Below are 20,741 nucleotides of genomic sequence, written 5' to 3'. Positions count from 1 at the left end.
GGTTTACGCTTGGTTCGCAAGGAAAGATAAATGTCAAGTTTCCGCGGATAAATACAAAATTTTGAAGATAATTACGAAGATCGGAAAAAATGGAATATCTCCATTTTTATGCTATGACGGCTTAAGGGCAGAAGTGGAAAAGCGTAAACCGACCTAGGCGAGAGGCATAGGGAGAGACTTTTTCAAAGCAAACTTAGCACTTAGAGCGATTTAGGCATATTTCCGTTTTTGTTATTTCGAGCTGCGACTCAATTAGGTTTAGCCGTCTTAGGGTTGCTAGAACTAGGAATCTCGCCGACAGCTCTCGAGCCCAGGCTTATACCTTGTTGTAACGCTCAAACACAGATTCGGAATAAGATCTATTTCGCTCTCTTTTTACGATTTTTATACTTTGTCGTTGATATCTTGTGTTCGATTGTTTAGCGTGTGGTATTAACAGATCTCCGGGACCTCTGGGAAATTAGGGTTTTTCTAGTTTCCTAATTTAAACGGAAATCGACAGTGCGAATTTTGGTTCCCACAAACTGCATCAATTTATTCCAAACCCACGATCCTCCTGAACGGACTTTGACATCCCAAAAAGACTCATCCCTTATTAAGTATTGTCTCACCCAAGCTACCCATAGCGGATCAGACTTTGCAAAAATGCGCCAGATCAGTTTTAGAGAGAAAACAGTATCCATCTCCTTTATTTTCCGGATCCCCAAACCACCCTCCGCCTTTGGTGTGCAAACAATATCCCAAGCTACCTTTGCTTTATGGGTAATATTGGGAGATCCACTCCACAAAAAAGCTGAACACATACTCTCGATGTCTTCAATACATCCTTGAGGCAAGGAGAAAGCTGAGCACCAAAAATTTGTTATACTCGCTATAACTGATTGAATCAACTGTAAACGCCCCGCGAAAGATATAGCCTTACTTGTCCAACTTTGCATTCTGTTCCGGATCTTAGCCAACAACGGTTCATAGTTCGACCTTAACATGATCTTCGTAGTGAGAGGTAGCCCCAAATATTTTATTGGCAGAGCAGATACCGATAACCCTATTGCTGCAGCCTCTTCTTCAAGTACTTGCTTCCCTCTCCCAGCTGAAAACACTGTAGACTTCGACACGTTGATACATAGACCAGATAATGTAGCAAACTCAGATAATGTAGCAAACTCATTGAAGACCTCTAAGGTACCCGTCAGAGACTGTGGTTTCCCATCGGTGAACACAACAATATCATCTGCAAAGCTCAGGTGGGTGAGGTTGAGCTCCCTACAGGCCGGGTGATATCCAATGGTCCCCGCTGAAACTGCCCTACTGATAAGCTTTGACAGAACATTACTGACAATCACATACAAGTAGGGTGATAGGGAACAGCCTTGCCTTAACCCTCTTGAGCTAGGGAAGAAACCTTCTAACTCTCCGTTGACTGAGACCGAAAACATAGCAGTCTCAATACATCGCATGATCCATGTTACAAATAGGTCAGGATAGTTCATTTCCCGAAGTGTAGCCTCCACAAATGACCATTTTACAGTGTCAAAAGCTTTAGAAATATCCAATTTTACTGCTGATCTGGAGGTAACCGAATGCTTATTATAGTCTTTGACTAACTCCGTAGCAAGCAACACGTTCTCAAGTAAGAGCCTGTCTTTAACAAAAGCACACTGATTTTGATCGATGGCGAGAAGGAGGGTAGCCTTAAGCCGCTTTGCTAAAATCTTTGAAATGAATTTATAGAGCACATTGCAGCAAGCAATATGTCTAAAATCCTGCATTCTCTCTGCAACTGTGGTTTTGGGAACCAGCGATAGAAGAGTGGCGTTAATACTGCGAGGCATGAGTCCAAAGAGGAAAATTGATTGAACTGCGACAATAAAATCCTGACCCACCACCTGCCAGGCTGCTTTATAGAATTCCATAGGAAAACCATCTGGCCCCGGTGCCTTGTTCGATGGCATAGAGAATAGTACCTGCCTTATTTCCTCCGCGTGAACTGGCCAAAGCAGAGAAGCAGCTTTTACGGAGGAACACCTGTAATCAACCAGGTCCTCGAGTAAATGTTGTGGCACTTCCTCATTCTGAGGGACAGGAGAAGTAAGAAAATTCTCATAATAAGCCGCTGCAGCCCGCTTGATATCGTTTTGGTCCGTCAAAACTTGACCCTCGTCCGTAACTATCTTACGAATGCAATTCTTAGCTACCTTGCTCTGACACACCTTGTGGTAAAACCTCGTATTGCGATCACCCAAGCCTAACCATTGAATTCTTGATTTCTGATAGAAGAATTGTTCTTCAATCCTTGAGATATGATGCCAGTGCTCCCAAGCACGGCTTCGATGGTCCTAGCGTGCGGGTTTTCCATGGCCTCATTCTGCTTTGCACATAGATCATCCTATGCCCGTTTCACACGAGCCGGTAAGTCACCAAACATTTCCTTATTGAGGCCTCGTAGCCCAGATTTTAACATCTTCAACTTTGAATGGAAAAGCTTTAGCGCAGACCGGGAGTGATAAAGTGGTGATGTTGAACTCCACACCTGGCTTATCACTTCTAGAAACCGGGGGTGACTTGCAACGTGAGTAAATAATTTGAAAGGCTTCATATTCCAAGGAGTAGATGCTCGTATCTGTGTTTTGACTCTCAGATGATCTGAAACTCCGCCTGATTCGAATTTAGCAAAACCTTGAGGAAAAGCTGCAAGCCAGCTGCTATTCACTAACACACGATCCAGTTTCTTACTGATAGGATTGCCGTCTTGACTGTTTGACCAAGTATACATGGGCCCCATGTACGCTAAGTCAACCAGATCACAGAGCCGAACCACCTCCTGGAAGTCCCTCATAGCACTGTTACTTCCTCCTACATCCATAAACTGAGAGTGCTCTGTGGCAGATAAGGTGACATTGAAGTCTCTTTGAATAATCCATGGGTTTGTGTTACTAGCGTCCATTCTAGAAACAGATTCAAGCTCCACCCAAAGGTCCTTCCTTGCACCAGCAGTGTTGAAAGCGTAAACAAAAGACGAAAGGAAAATATCTTATGTACCCTTGTACCTTACCCATCATGTAATCATTTGAGCGCTGACTAAAACCAGAACAACTTCCACGCCTGCAGACCAACAAACCCATATTCTACCAAGCCTGTGATGGCTATAATTGTGAAGACAGTTCCACCCTGGAAAAATCGAGTCAAAAATCTTTTGAAAGATCCTCTGTTGAACTCGAGTTTCAATCAGGCAACCTAAAGACAGTTTAGCATCTTGTACCCAGTATTTTACAGCATTGTGTTTGCGTGGCTCGTTGAATCCACGCATGTTCCAAGCGAAGACTGACGACATTATTTCTTCCGGAGGGAAGATTTCCTGCTTTGATTTGTCACCACTGATGCCCTTAAATCTCTAGAGTTCACAATAGGTCTCCGAGAGCCCTTAGCCTTTCCTCTCTGGGAACTTATTGAACCACGTAGCAGCAACACATCGCGAGAATTTCCACCCTCTGCGAGCTTGGAAGGATCTTCCTCAATGCCTTGAACATAGTCTTCCTCAGCATCGTCCTCAATCTCCCCCTCTTCCCTGATATCCTGCAGAGCAAGGAAACCATTTGGCGACCTACTAATGCCCTTAGCTACCTCCACGTTCTTCTGCTTTGTAGGCGAGCTACGCTTCTGATTTTGTCCTGAAACCAGATACCAGTTTTCCCCCGCTCTAGCGTCAATCACATTCCCAGACTCTACCGCACTATCCCTTCTCACACCACTCTCCTCAATGACATGAGCCTGCTGAGCCGACTTCAAACTTTCCTGCTCATTCAACAGTTTTGATACCACTGCTTTACCCGAGCAAGCTACCTCCTGCACCACTTTGTCAACCTTAGGAGCCAAATGTTCATCCTCTTGTGGGCATTTCAAAATCACCACAGACATAGATTCCTTGCACTCCTTTGCCAAGTGACCCCATTTTGAACATATGTCACACCTAGGCGGGAGCCATGGGTAGTTAACCGCGACTTCCACCCTTGAGCCATCCCTATCTTTAAAACAGATCTTGCGTGGTAGTGGTTTCTGCAAGTCCACTTCAACCAAAGCTCTCGCTACATCCAACCGAATACACTTTTCAGTGTTAGGATGCAGTTTGACAAATTTCCCTGTTGTTCGCGATAGAAAACAGATTCCTTTCTTAGAATACAGGTAACCTGGCAAGTTCACAAAATCCACCCACAAAGGCATGGCCGAGAGGTCAGGAGGAGCACGTGCTGACTCCGGACTCCATTCGTTCAAAACCAGGGGTACCTCAGCTATATGCCAATACTTCCTCCTTAGAATCCTACTCCGCACCTGAGCATCTTCAATGCGGAAGAGAACTGTATTCTTATCAATGAATTGCACATCAATCTTAGGACTTTTCCCTTGTGAAGACCAAATTCTATTCACCGTCGCATGAATCGAACCAATGTGTGGAGCATCATTCATAAAATATCCCACCACAAAACATTTCCATAGTGGCTCAGCATCCTCCAAAATCTCCTCAGGGATGTTGATATCAGCAACACCGTCCTTCACTACAAAATCAGGTTGAAACCGATCGTTTCCGGAAGTGTTTCTTTCACTGCCTCCGAATAGGAACTCTGAACCTGATCCAACAGACCCTACCGAAGGATTCTCCTGAGAACCACTCCTCCGAGGAGAGACAGCCTCAGCATTACCCTTGGATTCGCTTTGTCCCACTTGCAGTACGGAACCAACATGTGGAGAGACAGCCTCAGCATTACCCTCCGGGCCGCCTGACTCACCCGTATGTTCTCCCGCACAGTTTCTGTCCACCGATTTGTCACCCTCAGCAATCATCGTCTCTAGAACTGCCTGCGAGAGATCCTCCGCCGATTTCCCATCTCCGTCGTCTTTTGGATTCTCCGAGTTTTCGCCTTCGTCGTCGCTCCTAGAGTTAGCCGTCATCGCCTTTCCAATAGATCAATTTTTCCTAGGGTTAGCCGTCATCGATCTAGATTTGCGCCGAAGGATCATAATGTAAGGCAATAAGTATATACATAAAGGACCTCTTTGTAATTATTAGAAAGTACTAAGTACCTTAGATGTATACTGTATAAATACTCTCTACTTGATTAATAAAGATTAATTCAGCCTCTAATCTTATTTATAGATACATGTGCTGATGGTGCATATGGATTTGATTGGATCCACGGGATTTATACTCCTACTTAGAGAGTTGAGGGCCGGCATGGGATGAAGCAGTCCACATATCTGTGTTTTGTCCGAGTTGATATGGTCGAGTTGGTCTAAGAGCATGTTTATTGCAGGTCTCTTAGGTTGGGTCTCTTAGCGTAATATAAGATACAGTCTCTTAACTTTTAACTAAAAAAGTTAAAATACGTCTTTTATATCTCTTGTTTAAGAGTCGGTTTTTAGTTTTTTTTTTTTTTTGTTAAAAGTTAAGAAACGGGTTCTTATATTCCGCTAAGAATTTCACTCTAAGAATCCTCCAATAATCATGCTCTAAGGTGCTAGACTAAGGTTCTGGTCCGAAAGGGCTTGGGTGTGAACATTATTTGTTTTTCTCTTCAAAATATATAACTGATCCGAGCCGTTGAATCGTGTGAAATGGAATCTATCATCTAACGAACGGTTCATATCAGAGCTCTTTTCTCATCAAATCCCCAAAATTTAAAATCTTCCCCACCACGCCAGTGCCAATCCCATTTTGCCTCTTTCTTAAGATTCTCAAAATCGGAATCTAAACGAAGCAAAGCATGGCTCAAGCAGCTAGATTAAGCATGAGGATGCAGAAAGAGCTGAAGCTCCTCCTCTCCGATCCACCTCACGGCGCTTCGTTTCCACACCTCTCCTCCGCCGCTTCTGGCTCCGGCGATCTCTCATCTTTCTCCTCAATTGATGCTCGTTCGCTTCTTCTCAATATCCTTTTTCTCTCTCTATTTCAAATATCGATTTAACCCTTGTCTCTTTTTGTTTTCTTTCCACAGAGATGGAAGGACCTGAAGATACTGTTTACGCTAATGGAATCTTCGACGTGAAGATTCAGATTCCAGAGAGGTTGTTAGTACGATGATCTACCTCTTTGTATTTAGTATCAGAATATGATATATATATATTTTTTTTTGAGTCTGGTGATGATAAGGTTTTTGGATCTATCAGATATCCGTTTCAGCCTCCGATTGTGTCTTTTGCTACACAGATCTACCATCCAAACATCGATAACAGTGGCCGAATTTGCCTCGACATCTTGAATCTCCCTCCCAAGGTAATTAGGTGACAGTCACTCACTCTGTTTATTCCTTCATTGCCTTTTGTTGCAGTGAATAGAGTTTTTGTTGAATCCATCTTTGTCTTTGGTGGCTCTTGGCTATTAGAATACATGAAGCTATTCAGCAGCACTAGCTAGTAATGAAATGATTAACAAGCAAAAATGATTTTTTTTTTTTAATTAGGATTATGGTTAGTAATGGTTAGTTTGTTTCTGATTATGAGCACAGGGTGCTTGGCAACCATCATTGAACATATCTACAGTGCTGACTAGCATTCGATTGTTGCTTACTGAACCCAATCCTGATGATGGCTTGATGTGTGAAGTTGTAAGTCTTACATGGTTACAAACTCATTTTTCTATGAGATTGTTATTTTGATTTTGATTTTTTGCTGGCCTTGTTTGATTGTCTCAGAGCAGGGAGTACAAATACAATAGACAAGCTTTCGATTATAAGGCCCGGGAGATGACAGAGAAGTATGCTGTCAAGGTTTACAAGTCTGGTGTTGATGGAAGCAGCACCAGCCTCCAAATTCAGGAAACACCTATCGCAGCCGAGGTTAGTTTATTCGTATACGCAAAATGTTGATTTTGCGTATATTCATTATAACTTTGCTTCCTTTTTTGTTTCGTTAGAGTCATGGAAATGACAAGGTTTCTGAAAGTGGAATTAGTGTTTTAGCTCGAAATCACGAAAAGCCTGATGGGATTAAGCCGAACTTAGCAGTGGAATCTTCCTTAAGCATAACACATAAAGAGAGTCGTGACACTGATCAACAAATGGATGGTAATGGGAAAAGAAAAGCAGTGATTGGTTTCTACGAGGCAAACACATCTGGTAACAACGGAGGGAGCAGGAAGAAACTATCTCTAGCATTGCCTCCTCAATCTCAAAAGAAAGACTTGTGCAGTGAACAACTCACACATGAAGTTTCAGCTGTCTGTAAAGAAAACAAGAAGCCATATTCAATTGTGAAGAAGCTTTCTCTGGGGTTAAAGAAGCCATTGGTTAATGCAGCATCATTTAATAATAACTTGGCCTCTTCGGGTGTTCGATCATCTGCTGCAAAGAGTGACAACAATAGACTAAGCAGAAAACTGTCCTTGAGACCTCTTGGAGAGTCACAGTTGAATGAAGTTAGCAAAGCAGAGGTACTTGCGCAAACTGAAATGAATCAGAATCAAGATGTGACAAGTTGGGGACGAGAGTTTGAGAATTCGGCCTTGGAAGAAGCATCAATGCCTGAATCCATTGTTGTTCTAGACAGCGAAGAAAGTGGAGGAGAAGAGGAAGAAGCAACAGTCGCTTCGAGGTCAAGATTATTACTGGCAAGGAGAGGAAGCCTCAAGTGTGGTAAACCTTGAAAAAACTGTTTTGTTTTATTTGGATCGAATCAAGATTGCATGTTGAATATCAAGCATAGGATTTATTATATTTATCCTTGAAATACAAAATGAGTGTAGTCTAAAGAATTGATGACGATACATTTTTTTAAAATGGAAATTAGATTAGAATAGTGATCAGAGACAAACACATAACCCATAGCGATCGTTGCAGTATCCTCCCTTGGGACATTCGAACCTACAATCGACGTCCCTCTGGCATGGTGGATGTGCTGGACCCAGAGCCTTGCCTATGGCAGCGTCACTTGTACTTCCGGACATAACTTCAACTTCAGTTAACTCTCTTGCTTCTACTCCAAAATCTTCTCCATCATTCACATAAATAAATGGGGTTTAACGGTTAAGTTTTGTTTTCTCTATTTATATTTGTGGAAAGAAACACAAATGCTACTGTTCTAAAAAGCAAAAGAAATACTTACTAGATGTGATGACCAAAATGAAAATCAAGAGTGGAAGCTTGAGAGAAACGTTCTTCATCTTCACGTGTTGGTTTAGAGTTTCAAAGTTTGCGATTGCTTCGTATAGTATTTAGCCATATGTATTCCATACATTTATAGTGTGTGTGGGGCAAGTCTGGTCTTGGTAGCGATACTGGTCAATACTTACAGAATCAATATTCCGTTACCAAATTGGATAAATCACCTTTTTCAGAAACACAAATCTATACTATTAAAACAAAATCTCTTTTTATGATTCTTCCATTACTTTTTGAAGATAATTAAATTGACATGTCATTCCTCAAATTAATAAAACAAAACCCAAAGTGATTTAGTTTTGTACTAGACTTTGATCTGCGTGCCCGCACAGATGTTTATTCAATTTAAAATAAATAATATTATCTGATTCATTGACGGTTTTTTATCTGTGTACGTATATTTATTGATTGTTCGTATAGTAATTACATTTACTATCAAAATAATATGTTACATGAGATACTTGTCAATTAATAATATATATTACATTAATTTTTTCTATTTTATTTATATAATAAATCAAACCAATTAGTATGATTGTGTTTATTAATAAATGTATATTTTCAAAATATAATATTGTGTCGGGTAATATGTTATCTTTTAAAAGTATTTATATGTCTCTAGGTTTTTTATATGTCAAATAAATTCAACTATTATGTCTATCTTGAGTAAACTATTTAATTAAAATTTTATTTATTGTATTCTTATAGTTTAAACATAATAGCTTTAATTTTTAAAGTATGCTAGATATTCTTTTTTATATGTTAGATATTTCTATTTAATAGCATCTATTTCTTAAAATATGTGTATATTCCATATAGAATATTCCATTTATGGAACTAAATGTATATTGAAAGTTGATTTCAATATACCCTGTGGTAATTTACTAATTTGTTTTACAGATTTAAGATCTAGATAATAAAATTTATTGTTATTGGTAAAAGTTATACATAAATATATTGTTATTATATATTTTTTTAATTACTTTGATGTATATAAATTTATTTTGAAAATTGTATCTGAGTAGTCAAATAAATTGAAAATGATCAGACTAAAGAAATTTAGTTTACATGTAAAACAATTCGTACAGTATATAATAATTTAACGGCAACTACGTATGTATATAAAGTATTATAATGTGTATAAAAATAGTAAAAGTAGTTAATTTGGCTGCTTATCTAATATAAAAATATATTATGACAAGTAAACCAATTTATCGTAATTTATTAACCAAAATATAAAATTAAACAATTTTTGGTAGATAGATAAACTGACTTTAGTTGTTCAAAAAAAGAAGTTAAAATGAGATTTGTTGCTATTGTTTACAATTTATTAGACTATAAAGTTTAACTACAAGCGGGTTCATTCCACAACCATTCACTTAAAAGTCTGCATGAGGTCTCCATGGACTCTCTCCTGTTAACAATTAGGATGTTTCCTCTTTGTTATACAGCTATCTAAACAGATAAAACATATTAACATCTAAGGTTTTGAAACTCAAATAAAAAACTATAAGCTACCTTTAAAAGTCCTGAATCAGCTCCTCCTTAACCCACTATATATGTATTTCTCCAATTAAGTACAAAATGTTGTTACTGTCTCTTTGCTTGAGCAAGTGCAGCAGATCAGAAGAGAGTTCCTAAACCCAATATCTATAAGCCTTTATACGGTTTAGGATATATTTAGGGAGAGCTTCCAGTTCCTCTAACATTGATCTATGTTTCTCTTTCCTATAAATCATAACCTCTTGCATGAACAATGGATCTTGAAACCTTAAACAACAAAAAGTGTCAAAACCGTTAACTATATCAAAATAAACAAATATAAATACGGTCCACCATAACTGGTTTGTTGCCATCCATGAGTGAAGAAACTTAACCTGGACACACCAACAACTCTTGAACGGTTCAACGTCTTTGAGTAATGTGATGCTCTTGTTCGAAGTCATTTTCGGATGGTATTGCATATGTGAAGAGTCGATGTGTTTCTTATATGGCTAATACAACCGATATTTTTGCTAACTAAAATCTCAATGTATTTTTGATTTAGGAAATAAAATTTGTAAGACGTGATTAAAGGAAAAAGTTTTTTATTTTAAAGCTAGTGTGATATTAGGTAGATATCCAGGGAAACCGAGATTTTAGGATTCGTAATTTTATTGTTTACCTTATCTAAGATAGAAATTTAAATATTTGAAGAATATTGCAATCTGCAAGATTTTGTGAACATTAATAATCGGTTTTAGAAAAAGTTATAGAGTTAGGATCTCGATGAATCTTTTGAAAAAAAGTATAACTAAGAAGCTTTGGTTATTTCACCCATCTGATTTCCTGAAAACCTAATTTTTTTTCTCCCAAACCTTTCAGCCGTCGTTAAAATTCTTGGCGAGATCCTAGCTTCTCCGGCGGTCGGCGCTCCTCGCCATCGCCAGGAGAGGCTCTCGTCAGTCTCATCTATTCTGGTCTGATGAAGGTTGTTGTGGAGTGGCACGATTAGAGCGATTTGGTTGAATGTTCTTACCTTGGTCATAAACTTCTCTGATATGATGATGGAGGTTCCGGATCTTTTGATCAACGGAGTAGCTAGCCCGCTTGTCCACTTGATATCATAGATCTAGTTTCAATATCTTGGTTTCTAGGCCGTGTTTGGTGTGTCGTATTTGCATCGGAGCTCGCTTGTGTTGTTTCTCTCAGTGTTTTTGTTGTTTGCCAAACATTATTTATCTTTATTTGTTTTATTCAAGGCCAATTTAATTATATTAGTAAATATGATATGTATTTTAAATTGATTTTGAGAAAACAAAAATATATAGAAAATTCTATTAGTTTTTAAAACTTATTTATATTACAGTGCTAACTTATTAAAAATAGCAACTGAAAATAAGAATTTTCAAAAACAAACCAAAACATACGGCATTATAAAATTTATCAATTTGTAATAAAATACGTTGTAAATTTTAAATCGTGGATCATAATCTCGCTTTAAAACATTAATAACATATTATAAAAATTTATTAATCTGAAATACAATCCTTAAAATATCTAAACTCTCAAGTATAATCATCAAAACGCAAACGTTTAAGTATGAATATGATCTCGGACTTTTAACGAATGTATATGATTATTATATAAAGTTATAAATCAAACAAATCAAAATCTAGTTTTAGATAAAATCAAGTACTACTACTTTTACGCAATACTAGTCAAAATTCAAACAATATATTATATTTTCTAATAGTATTTATTTTTAACCAAAAATGAAAGCAAATGATGTTTCAATCCAGCATATCTACTTTCTGGTGGCTTTTTATTTATTTATTTACTAGTTAAGAAAATACACACAGACGGTATATATATATATATATATATATATATATATATATATATATATGTATATATACCTTTAGACAAACATATTTTAAATTCCAAATGTAAACTGTTTGATTTGATTTTCAGTCAAACAGATTGTATTTGGAATTTAAAATATGCTTGTCTAAAGTTCAACGAAAGAGGAAACTCTTTTGAGTGGATCTAGTGAACCAAATGGATCGAATATAATAAATGTGGATCTACCGTATCTATCAATACAAGAGTAAATGAAACATATATAATGATTTAAAATATATACTTTTGAATTTTGTAAAAATAGAGAAAAACGGTTTAAAACATTATATAAATTTATAATTATTTATATAAGATTTAAATTAATATCTATTTTGAATTATTGGAGAAATCTTTAATTTATAAAATAAGTTAATTTATAAAATCTCGCACAATATTTTCTTTCCCACTTTTTTTCTCTCCCATTATCTTTCTCTCTTTCCTTCTTTGTTTATCTTTCGTCTTCATCCATCTCACTATCTCTTCTCTCTATCCACACAAACATGGTTCTTATCTATGTTAGTTCGGGTGTATGGATATCTCCTTGCAATTAGCAGTGGAGTTTTGTGGTTGACAAGGATCGAATGGTAACATTAGGGATTAATACTCTGTTCAAGCAGCTGAAGATTACTGAGGGTCTTGAGTCTGTTGGAACAGCGCCATAGGTGACACTCTGTTTCTTCCTTCTTACTGTTGATTGATATGTTGTAGCCATTGTTGAATAGAAGCTCCATAGTTTTTTGTTGAATCCAATCTTTGTCTTTGGTGGTTTTTGGTATTAGAATACATACATGAAAGGTACTCAGTACAAGTGATGAAATGCATTGTTATATAAGTTCTGGAATCGAATTTAGTTTCTTGACTTTCTTGATCTGAATTTGCACTAGTGTAAGGTACAGCAGATGTGCCAATGTGATTAGGAAGCAAAGGTGCCCTTTCATTAGAAAAGAAAGATAAAGAGTGATTATTAGTTTATTTCTTGTTGTGAGCACAGGGTGCTTGGCAACCATCATTGAACATCTCTACAGTGTTGACGAGCATCGGGTTGTTGCTTAATGAACCTAATCCGGATGATGGCTTGATGTGTGAAGTTGTAAGTCTTAATACATGCGCCAAAAAGGTTTTACCACAAAGTCATTTTCTCTTTGAGATTTTTCTTAACTATTTCTTTTGCTGGATTTGTTTGTCTCAGAGCAGGAAGTACAAATACAATAGACAAGCTTTGGATTATAAGGCACGAGAGATGACCCAGAAGTATGCTGTAAAGGTTAAGACTGGTGATGGAAGCAGCACCAGCCTCCAATTTCAGGAAAGACCAAACGCAGGCGAGGTTAAGGTGCATACTTTGTTTATTCAGTGAGCAAATGTTGATTTTGTGTATTCGTATAAGTTCCAATGTTGCTTCCTTTTTGTTTCTTGAGAGTCATGGAGATGAGAAAGTTTCTGGTAATCACGAAAAGCCTGGGATTAAGCCGAACTTAGCAGTGGAATCTTTTTTCAGCATAACACATAGATGGTAATGGGAAAAGAAAAGCGGTGATTGGTTTCTGCGAGGCAACCTCATCCGTTAACAACGGAGGGAGCAGGAAGAAACTATCTCTTACATTGCCTTCTCAATCTCAAAAGAAAGACTTGTGCTGTGAAGAACTCACACATGAAGTTTCAGCTGTCTGTAAAGAAAACAAGAAGCCACATTCAATTGTAAAGAAGCTTTCTCTGGGGTTAAAGAAGCCATTGGTTAATGCAGCATCACTTAATAATAACTTGGCCTCTTCAGGTGTTCGATCTTCTGCTGCAAAGAGTGACAACAATATACTAAGCGGAAAACTGTCCTTGAGACCTCTTGAAGAGTCACAGTTGAATGAATTTAGCAAAGCAGAGGTACTTGCGCAAACTGAAATGAATCAGAATCAAGATGCGAGAAGCTGGGGCGGTGAGTTTGAGAAGTCGGCCTTGGAAGAAGCTTCAATGCCTGAATCCATTGTTGTTCTAGACAGCGAAGAAAGTGAAGGAGAAGAGGAAGAAGCAACAGTCGCTTCGAGGTCAAGATTATTACTGGCAAGGAGAGGAAGCCTCAATTGTGTACCTTGAAAAAAACTGTTTTGTTTTATTTGGATCGAATCAAGATTGCATATTGAATATCAAGCATAGGATTTATTATATTTATCCTTGAAATACAAAATGAGTGTGTTAAAATAAAAGCCTAGAGAATTTATGGCAATACGTTTTTCTTTTAAAAGTGAAAATTAGATTTAGAATAATGATCACGAACAATCACATAATCCAAGGGGATCGTTGCAGAATCCTCCCTTGGGACATTTGAAGGTACAATCGATGTCCCTCTGGCAAGGTGGATGTGCTGGATCCAGAGTATTGGCTATGGTGGCGTCACTTGAACTTCCGGCCATAACTTCAACTTCAGTTACCTCTCTTGCTTCCGCTCCAAAATCTTCTCCATCATTCACATAAATAAAATGGGTTTCAACAGTTAAGTTTTCTCTATTTATATTTGTGAAAAGAAACAAAACGCTAATGTTCTAAAATCAAAAGAAATACTTACTAGATGTGATGACCAAAATGAAAATCAAGAGTGGAAGCTTGAGAGAAACGTTCTTCATCTTCACGTGTTGGTTTAGAGTTTCAAAGTTTGCGATAGTATTTAGGCATTTAGCCATATGTATTCCATACATTTATAGTGTGTATGGGGCAAGTCTGGTCTTGGTAGCGATGCTGGTCAAGATTTACAGAATCAATATTCCGTTACCAAATTGGATAAATCACTTTTTTTCAGAAACACGAATTTTAGATAAAATCAAGTACTACTATTTTTATGCAATACTAGTCAAAATTCAAAAAATATATTATATTTTCTATTAGTGTTTATTTTTAACCAAAAATGAAAGCAAATGATGTTTCAATCGAGCATATCTAGAAGATGATTGGTGAGAGCTGAGTGTTGTCCACGTTCCAAATTTTCTCCACAGCCAAAAATTCAAAGCAATCATACATTAATTTACATTTGAAAACTCACAGCCATAACTAGCTTTTATTTCAGTTTATGGCTTTAGAGATCAAGTTCTCCAGAGCACTTCGTCAAGTGCTTTGAACAATAATTTTCTCTTTCCTACCAAACGTTTTATTTTCTTTCTAAAATACACGTAATATATATACTATAAATTTCATACGTATAAATAACATCTCACATATGTTGATTATATATGATACTTAACAATTATATTCATTTACAAAAAAGAAACATACAATGTTTCTATAATAATTAATCAGTTCATAAAATGTGACTGATTACTATTCCCTCTATTTTAAAATGATCCATGTTTTAGAAAAGAAACTGTTTCAAAAACACATTTCTAAAATTTTAATATATTTTTATTAGATAATAATGATAAGTTGTAAACTTTGAAAACAATAATTGTGTTTATTAAATTTTTATTGGCGAAAAGTTCTGGAAAATAATTAATCATAAAATGATGTATTTATAATCAAAATTTAATATGTTTTATTAATGTGTGAAAATCTTTAAAAAATAGTTTGACATGGATTAATATTTATCAATTTGATTTTGATTTTCATTTAATCAGAGTTAGAATATGTATATAACATTTACAGCTATTTTATACCAATCATGCTTTAAAAGGAAAAAAACTACAGCAAAAAAATTACAATAAAAAATCTGTAGCAAAAAAATCTACATCAACAACAAAAATTCTACAGCATTAATTATATAGTAAAAATATTAAAACTACAGCCTTTACAATTCTGTGGCTTTTTTTTGTGATTTACTAGTTAAAAAAATAAACACGGACAATATATACGAATATATATATATATATGATTTCCAGTCAAACAGTTTGTATTTTGAATTTATAATATGCTTGTCTAAAGGTCAACGAAAGAGGAAACTCTTTTCACCGAAATCAACGGTGCGGATTTAGTGAACCAAATAGATCGAATATAATAAATGTGGATCTAACGTATCTATCAGTATAAGAGTAGATGAAACTTTTATAATGATTTAAAATATATTTTTTGAATTGTAAAAAAAAGATAAAAATGGTTCAAAACATTATATAAATTTATAATTATTTATATAAAATTAAATTAATATCTATTTGAATTATTGGGCCCAGTGCATCAATGCCTGAATCCATTGTTGTTCTAAAGAGTGAAGAAAGTGGAAGAGAAGAGGAAGAATCAACAGTCTCTTTGAAGTCAAGATTGTCATTGGCAAGGAGAGGCCTCAAGTGTGGTCGACCTTGAAATAACTGTTTTGTTTTATTTGGATCGAACCAAGGTTGCATATTGAATCTCAAGCATATGATTTATTATTATTAATCTTGAAATACAAAATGAGTGGTGTTAAAGTCTAAAGGTTTGATGATGATACATTTTTTTATATGGAAATTAGATTAGAATAGTGATCAGAGACAAACACATAACCCATAGCGATCGTTGCAGTATCCTCCCTTGGGACATTCGAACCTACAATCGACGTCCCTCTGGCAAGGTGGATGTGCTGGATGCAGAGCCTTGCCTATGGCAGCGTCACTTGTACTTCCGGCCATAACTTCAACTTCAGTTAACTCTCTTGCTTCTACTCCAAAATCTTCTCCATCATTCACATAAATAAATGGGGTTTAACGGTTAAGTTTTGTTTTCTCTATTTATATTTGTGGAAAGAAACACAAACGCTACTGTTCTAAAAAGCAAAAGAAATACTTACTAGATGTGATGACCAAAATGAAAATCAAGAGTGGAAGCTTGAGAGAAACGTTCTTCACATTCCTTTTGCTTTATAGATCGTGACTCAGATCTGCCACAACAGAGCTAAGCTACGAAGCCTGAAAACCCGTGATAACCAACATCTTCAATTTCAAATAAAACAAATTTATATATATAGATTTTCTTTATTTAAATAACGTATTTAATATTTTAACTATATTTAATTGGGATGATCTTTAATTTTAACTAAACTTTCCAGCCCTCAACACATTACTTTACCAACAATTTTGATTTTCCGACAAAATCCATATTTCAAAAGGAAAAAGAATAATATTCATTTATCACTTAAATATGTTTTCCACGTCTCGGTTATTAAATAATGACTAGTATTAAGCCCATGCTATGCATGGGAATATATTTTTTTTTTTGGTAAAAACATGTGAATGTTTTTTATTTCAAATAAAAGAAAATTTTAATTATATATAACTAAAATAACATGTATTATTTAACTTTGATACATATAAGAGAATGTTAACACCCTTGTCATTAACTAACCACAAATATACTGTAGAAAATGAAGTTATAGATTTGTTTCACTATTTTTACATTGATGTTAATTAGCTTGTTTGATATAAATATTAGTTTGAAGCTTTTTTGTATGATTTATCTTTCATTGGCTAATTACATTTAGTAATTCATTTAGTATCTCCATTTACAAAAATTAATATTATAAATCTAATGAACAATAAAAAAATTAGCATGTTATAAAGAATATGTGATCTTTATCGCTCGAACCATTTTATTTGATAACACAGTAAAAGAATTTGCATAAAAGGGGATAGTGACCATTAGAGCATCAATGCAGAGGTTCACACTTTTCCCAAAAAAAAAAAAATTAAAATATTCTCTTTTTTGTGAACTCAGCTCCTGCAGGTTCACTGGGTATTTAGATGTGGTAATAACCTATTTTTGGTACGAGAGCAAGCGCGGGGCCGAGTGCATTGTTATTGTGTTAAGTAGTTTGGTGTAGGGGATATTGTCGGGTGAGTAAATGGTTAATGTATTGTGTAGTTTGGTGTAGGGGATGTTGTTGTTCGTTTTTTAAACATTTGTATTTTTGGCTTAACTTAGTGGTGATGAACGGAACATTCGATGTTACACAACTTCATTAGATTGATATAAGAATGAGTGGTGAATTCATATGTGTTGATACAGTTTTTTATAACGATTTTATCTATAATTAGTATTATTAGCATATCCATGTTCAAAAGATGGTGTCATGGGATGGTTCAGGGTGAAATGAGTGAGTTGTTAGTATATTTTTGTTAAATGGTGTAAGGGAAATAATATAAAATTTGGTATTAAGAATTATGCAATTTAAAAAGGGATTTTTTTCCGGATACATGACCCAAAAAGGATATGTGTTAATCTTTTGCTTGTTGTTTTGTGTTTGCTATTTTGTTGCTAATTAATAATTTTGGTTTTGATGTATTATTTTTAAATCATGTTGATTTGAATGTAGTGGCAGCCAGTGTTATCCAGCTCCTTCATAATATATTTTTATCAATTTTTAAAATGGTTTGGCTATCCAACATGTTGGAATGTTTTTAGTTCTATTAAGTAATGAATATTTCATGAAGTTGATATACGTTTTCGTTGCTTTTGAACACCATTTAGCTTTCTTTCTAGTACGTTCTTCTTCTAATTTCCGCACAGTTACTAACTGTTCATAATGATTTATGGCTCATCTTATTGTACTGCATTAACTTTGCTTGCAACTAAACCTATTTATAGTATAAGGTCTAGGGTGCTTACGTGGTCAGTGGAGTAAGTAACTCAAGCATCTAATCTCTTAGGTTGAATGTTACAAAAACAAACATGGAAAACAAGTCTAATAGCAATCTTAACTCCTTTAGCAACTAATCTCTTAGGTAAAGCAAGCTAAAAGCATTGAAGAGTTGGTTCATGCATTTCATCATACACCTTGTGGACATGAAATGCCTAGAGATCTATTTTAGTATGAACATGACTAAAATAGCATTGAGAACCCTCAACAAGCAAGGAAACAAGTAAATCTAACACTAAACACCCTAGATCTTCTCTAATCACCCTTAATCACCTTAGCCCATGAATCCAAGATTAGTCTACTCACTAATAGACATGACAAACTATAATTATAAAAGATTATGTAATATTAATTTCCTTTTCTAAAATACTAAAAAACTGTAAAAGAATATTTGATAGTTGTTTTCCTTTTTTATAGGAAAAAACTAAACAAAATAAATTTGTATCATATTTTTAAGTCCTAACCAAAAGAGAATTAAAAAAACATTATTTGATAATATTTTTAAGAGAGTATTTGATGATGAACATGATACTAAAAATTATTTAATTAACAAAAGAAGTGTAAATGGAGTTTTATTTTAGCCTACGGGCGGGATATGATTTACTTGTAATCTAGGTTATTATTTTTTTATGAATTTGTGATTTATTTTTTAGGTTTTCATTTGCAAGAAATGTGTATGATAATGATTTCCGTCTTTTAGAAAGTTTTAGGTGAGAGATTTATATGTGATAAATTATATTTTGCTTGTTTACAATAGTTTTTTCTGTCTTCCAAAAAAAATTAACTTTATGATACTATATGTTAGTTAAATTTTATCTACTTAATTAAGTTATTTGATATATAATGTGAGTTGAATTTGATGATAGTATATAAATATATTTTATTTGTAGTTCAATGAAAACATCAGAGTAGTGAAATTTTAAAAAAAGAAAGAAAGATGAATTCATTTTTTAAAAGATGATTTGTTTATGTTTATACAAAAGTTATGTTATTACTATTTTATCGAATTAAGTTATATTTTACATATGTCCAATTCAAGATCAGTAAAATTTATTAATTATTGTGTCTATTCATTTGCCGAGTATTAATTTATAGACTTTCTACTATATATATTATTTATTTTTTCATTATTTTGTGTCGATATAATGAATCTCCATGTTATCAGTTAAATATTGTTATTGCCAAACATTATCGACTAAAGCAAGAACATCACTGATTGTACAATTTCTTAACAAAATACATTTGAAACTGAAGCGAACATATAATTGAGTACGAACCAAAACCAAATTGTTTCAACAAAATACATTTGAAACTGAAACGAACATATAATGGAATACGAACCAAAACCAAATTGTTTCGTGTTAAGAGCGTCTCCTAATTCTATCAATTGTCAATACAAATAGTACATTTGTATAATGGAGATCTCCTATTTTTATAATGGTTATGTAATATTTACATGGACTCATCATATTCCACGCGCGAGAAGTTTCTCTATTATATTTTGCTTAACATTTTTTTTAGTTTAAATTATTTTATTCTAATTAATGTATGGAATGTTATTTTATAATTTCTTTTTAAATTTTTATCACTTTTTTGTTGAACTCGTTTACTGTAAAGACACAAAGTTAGTTTCGTTAGGTGACTAAATTTTCTAATATAATAGTTGTGATTATCGATGAAAACATGCCTATATCTAATATGTTTATATATATAGACATAATAAGTATAACATGGAAATTGAGTTTAACCGCCAAGAATTACCTATTTTCTTTTACATTAACTAAAAGAAAAGTAGGTAATTCATCGATAGCATAAAAACCTAATATCAATTGTTACTACTTAAAAATATAGATATTTATTTGAATTTTGTATATGCTATTATATTTGGACACCAAACAAAACCATGTTATCTGAATAACTAATTATAATTTTTAATATAAGATTTATTGATTAATTTTCGGTATGAGAATTTACATTGACTTTATTTTATAAGTTATTTCTTATAGTAACAATTTTACTGTATTTTGTTATTGAATTTAATAAGTTATATTTTAAATTTGTTACAATTTTTTTTAATTTAATAATTCTTTTTGCTCTAGTTTATTTTTCTATTAAGAGTTCTTTGGTGATGTAATTAACATGAGCTCATCATACCTATAGTTCAAATAGAAAGTCTATATAAGTTTGCTGCAGTAGTAAATATTCCACGGCTGTTTAGAGCCGAATAAAAAACTTATAAAAGCTTACATTATAGGGACAATGTCCTGTATACAATCTTCGTCAATGCAAAAAAGGATACACATATTAGCCTAATACAATGTAAACAATCAACGTGATCATAAAAGAAACATTCTCATAAAACTATATATATTAAACCAATTCTCTTTCACTTGCTATCGCCGATGTAATGGTCTCGACCTCTGTAGGACTCCACCATGACTTCTGAACAGAGATCACTCCTTTTTCATATCTGGACTGTGTCATTATTACATTCCATTTCAGTGATTCCACCATCTTCTCAATTTCTCCTATCTTTTCCATGTCATCACTTACTATAAATGTTCCTTGTGGTATAAGAATTCGGTCCACTTCAGCCATTACAGACACCAAGCTGCACCTAAAGGTTTTGT

The 20,741-nt window shown here is 34.6% G+C and overlaps 1 protein-coding gene and 1 pseudogene across 1 annotated transcript; both read left to right on the top strand.

The window, feature by feature from the left end:
- Positions 1-5,551: 5,551 nt before the first annotated feature.
- LOC106328629 (probable ubiquitin-conjugating enzyme E2 37) lies at positions 5,552-7,789 on the top strand. The gene is made up of 6 exons (XM_013767109.1): positions 5,552-5,904; positions 5,988-6,057; positions 6,160-6,265; positions 6,498-6,596; positions 6,684-6,827; positions 6,905-7,789. The coding sequence occupies exons 1-6, from the start codon at positions 5,757-5,759 to the stop codon at positions 7,631-7,633; spliced, it is 1,296 nt and encodes a 431-aa protein (XP_013622563.1). The 5' UTR covers positions 5,552-5,756; the 3' UTR covers positions 7,634-7,789.
- Positions 7,790-11,950: 4,161 nt separating this feature from the next.
- LOC106335916 lies at positions 11,951-13,664 on the top strand (annotated as a pseudogene).
- Positions 13,665-20,741: the final 7,077 nt, after the last annotated feature.

The sequence above is a fragment of the Brassica oleracea genome, chromosome C3, assembly GCF_000695525.1.
Source record: "Brassica oleracea var. oleracea cultivar TO1000 chromosome C3, BOL, whole genome shotgun sequence".
NCBI lineage: Eukaryota > Viridiplantae > Streptophyta > Magnoliopsida > Brassicales > Brassicaceae > Brassica > Brassica oleracea.
The sequence above is the reverse complement of the archived record's forward strand: the minus strand, read 5'-3'. Positions and strand labels throughout refer to the sequence as shown.

Excerpts from the sequence above, each read along its gene's own strand:
- LOC106328629 (XM_013767109.1), top strand. The coding sequence starts at position 5,757 with ATGGCTCAAGCAGCTAGATTAAGCATGAGGATGCAGAAAGAGCTGAAG. Across the intron at positions 6,266-6,497 it reads TCTTGAATCTCCCTCCCAAG|GGTGCTTGGCAACCATCATT; the intron begins GTAATTAGGTGA and ends TTATGAGCACAG. Across the intron at positions 6,828-6,904 it reads AAACACCTATCGCAGCCGAG|AGTCATGGAAATGACAAGGT; the intron begins GTTAGTTTATTC and ends TTGTTTCGTTAG.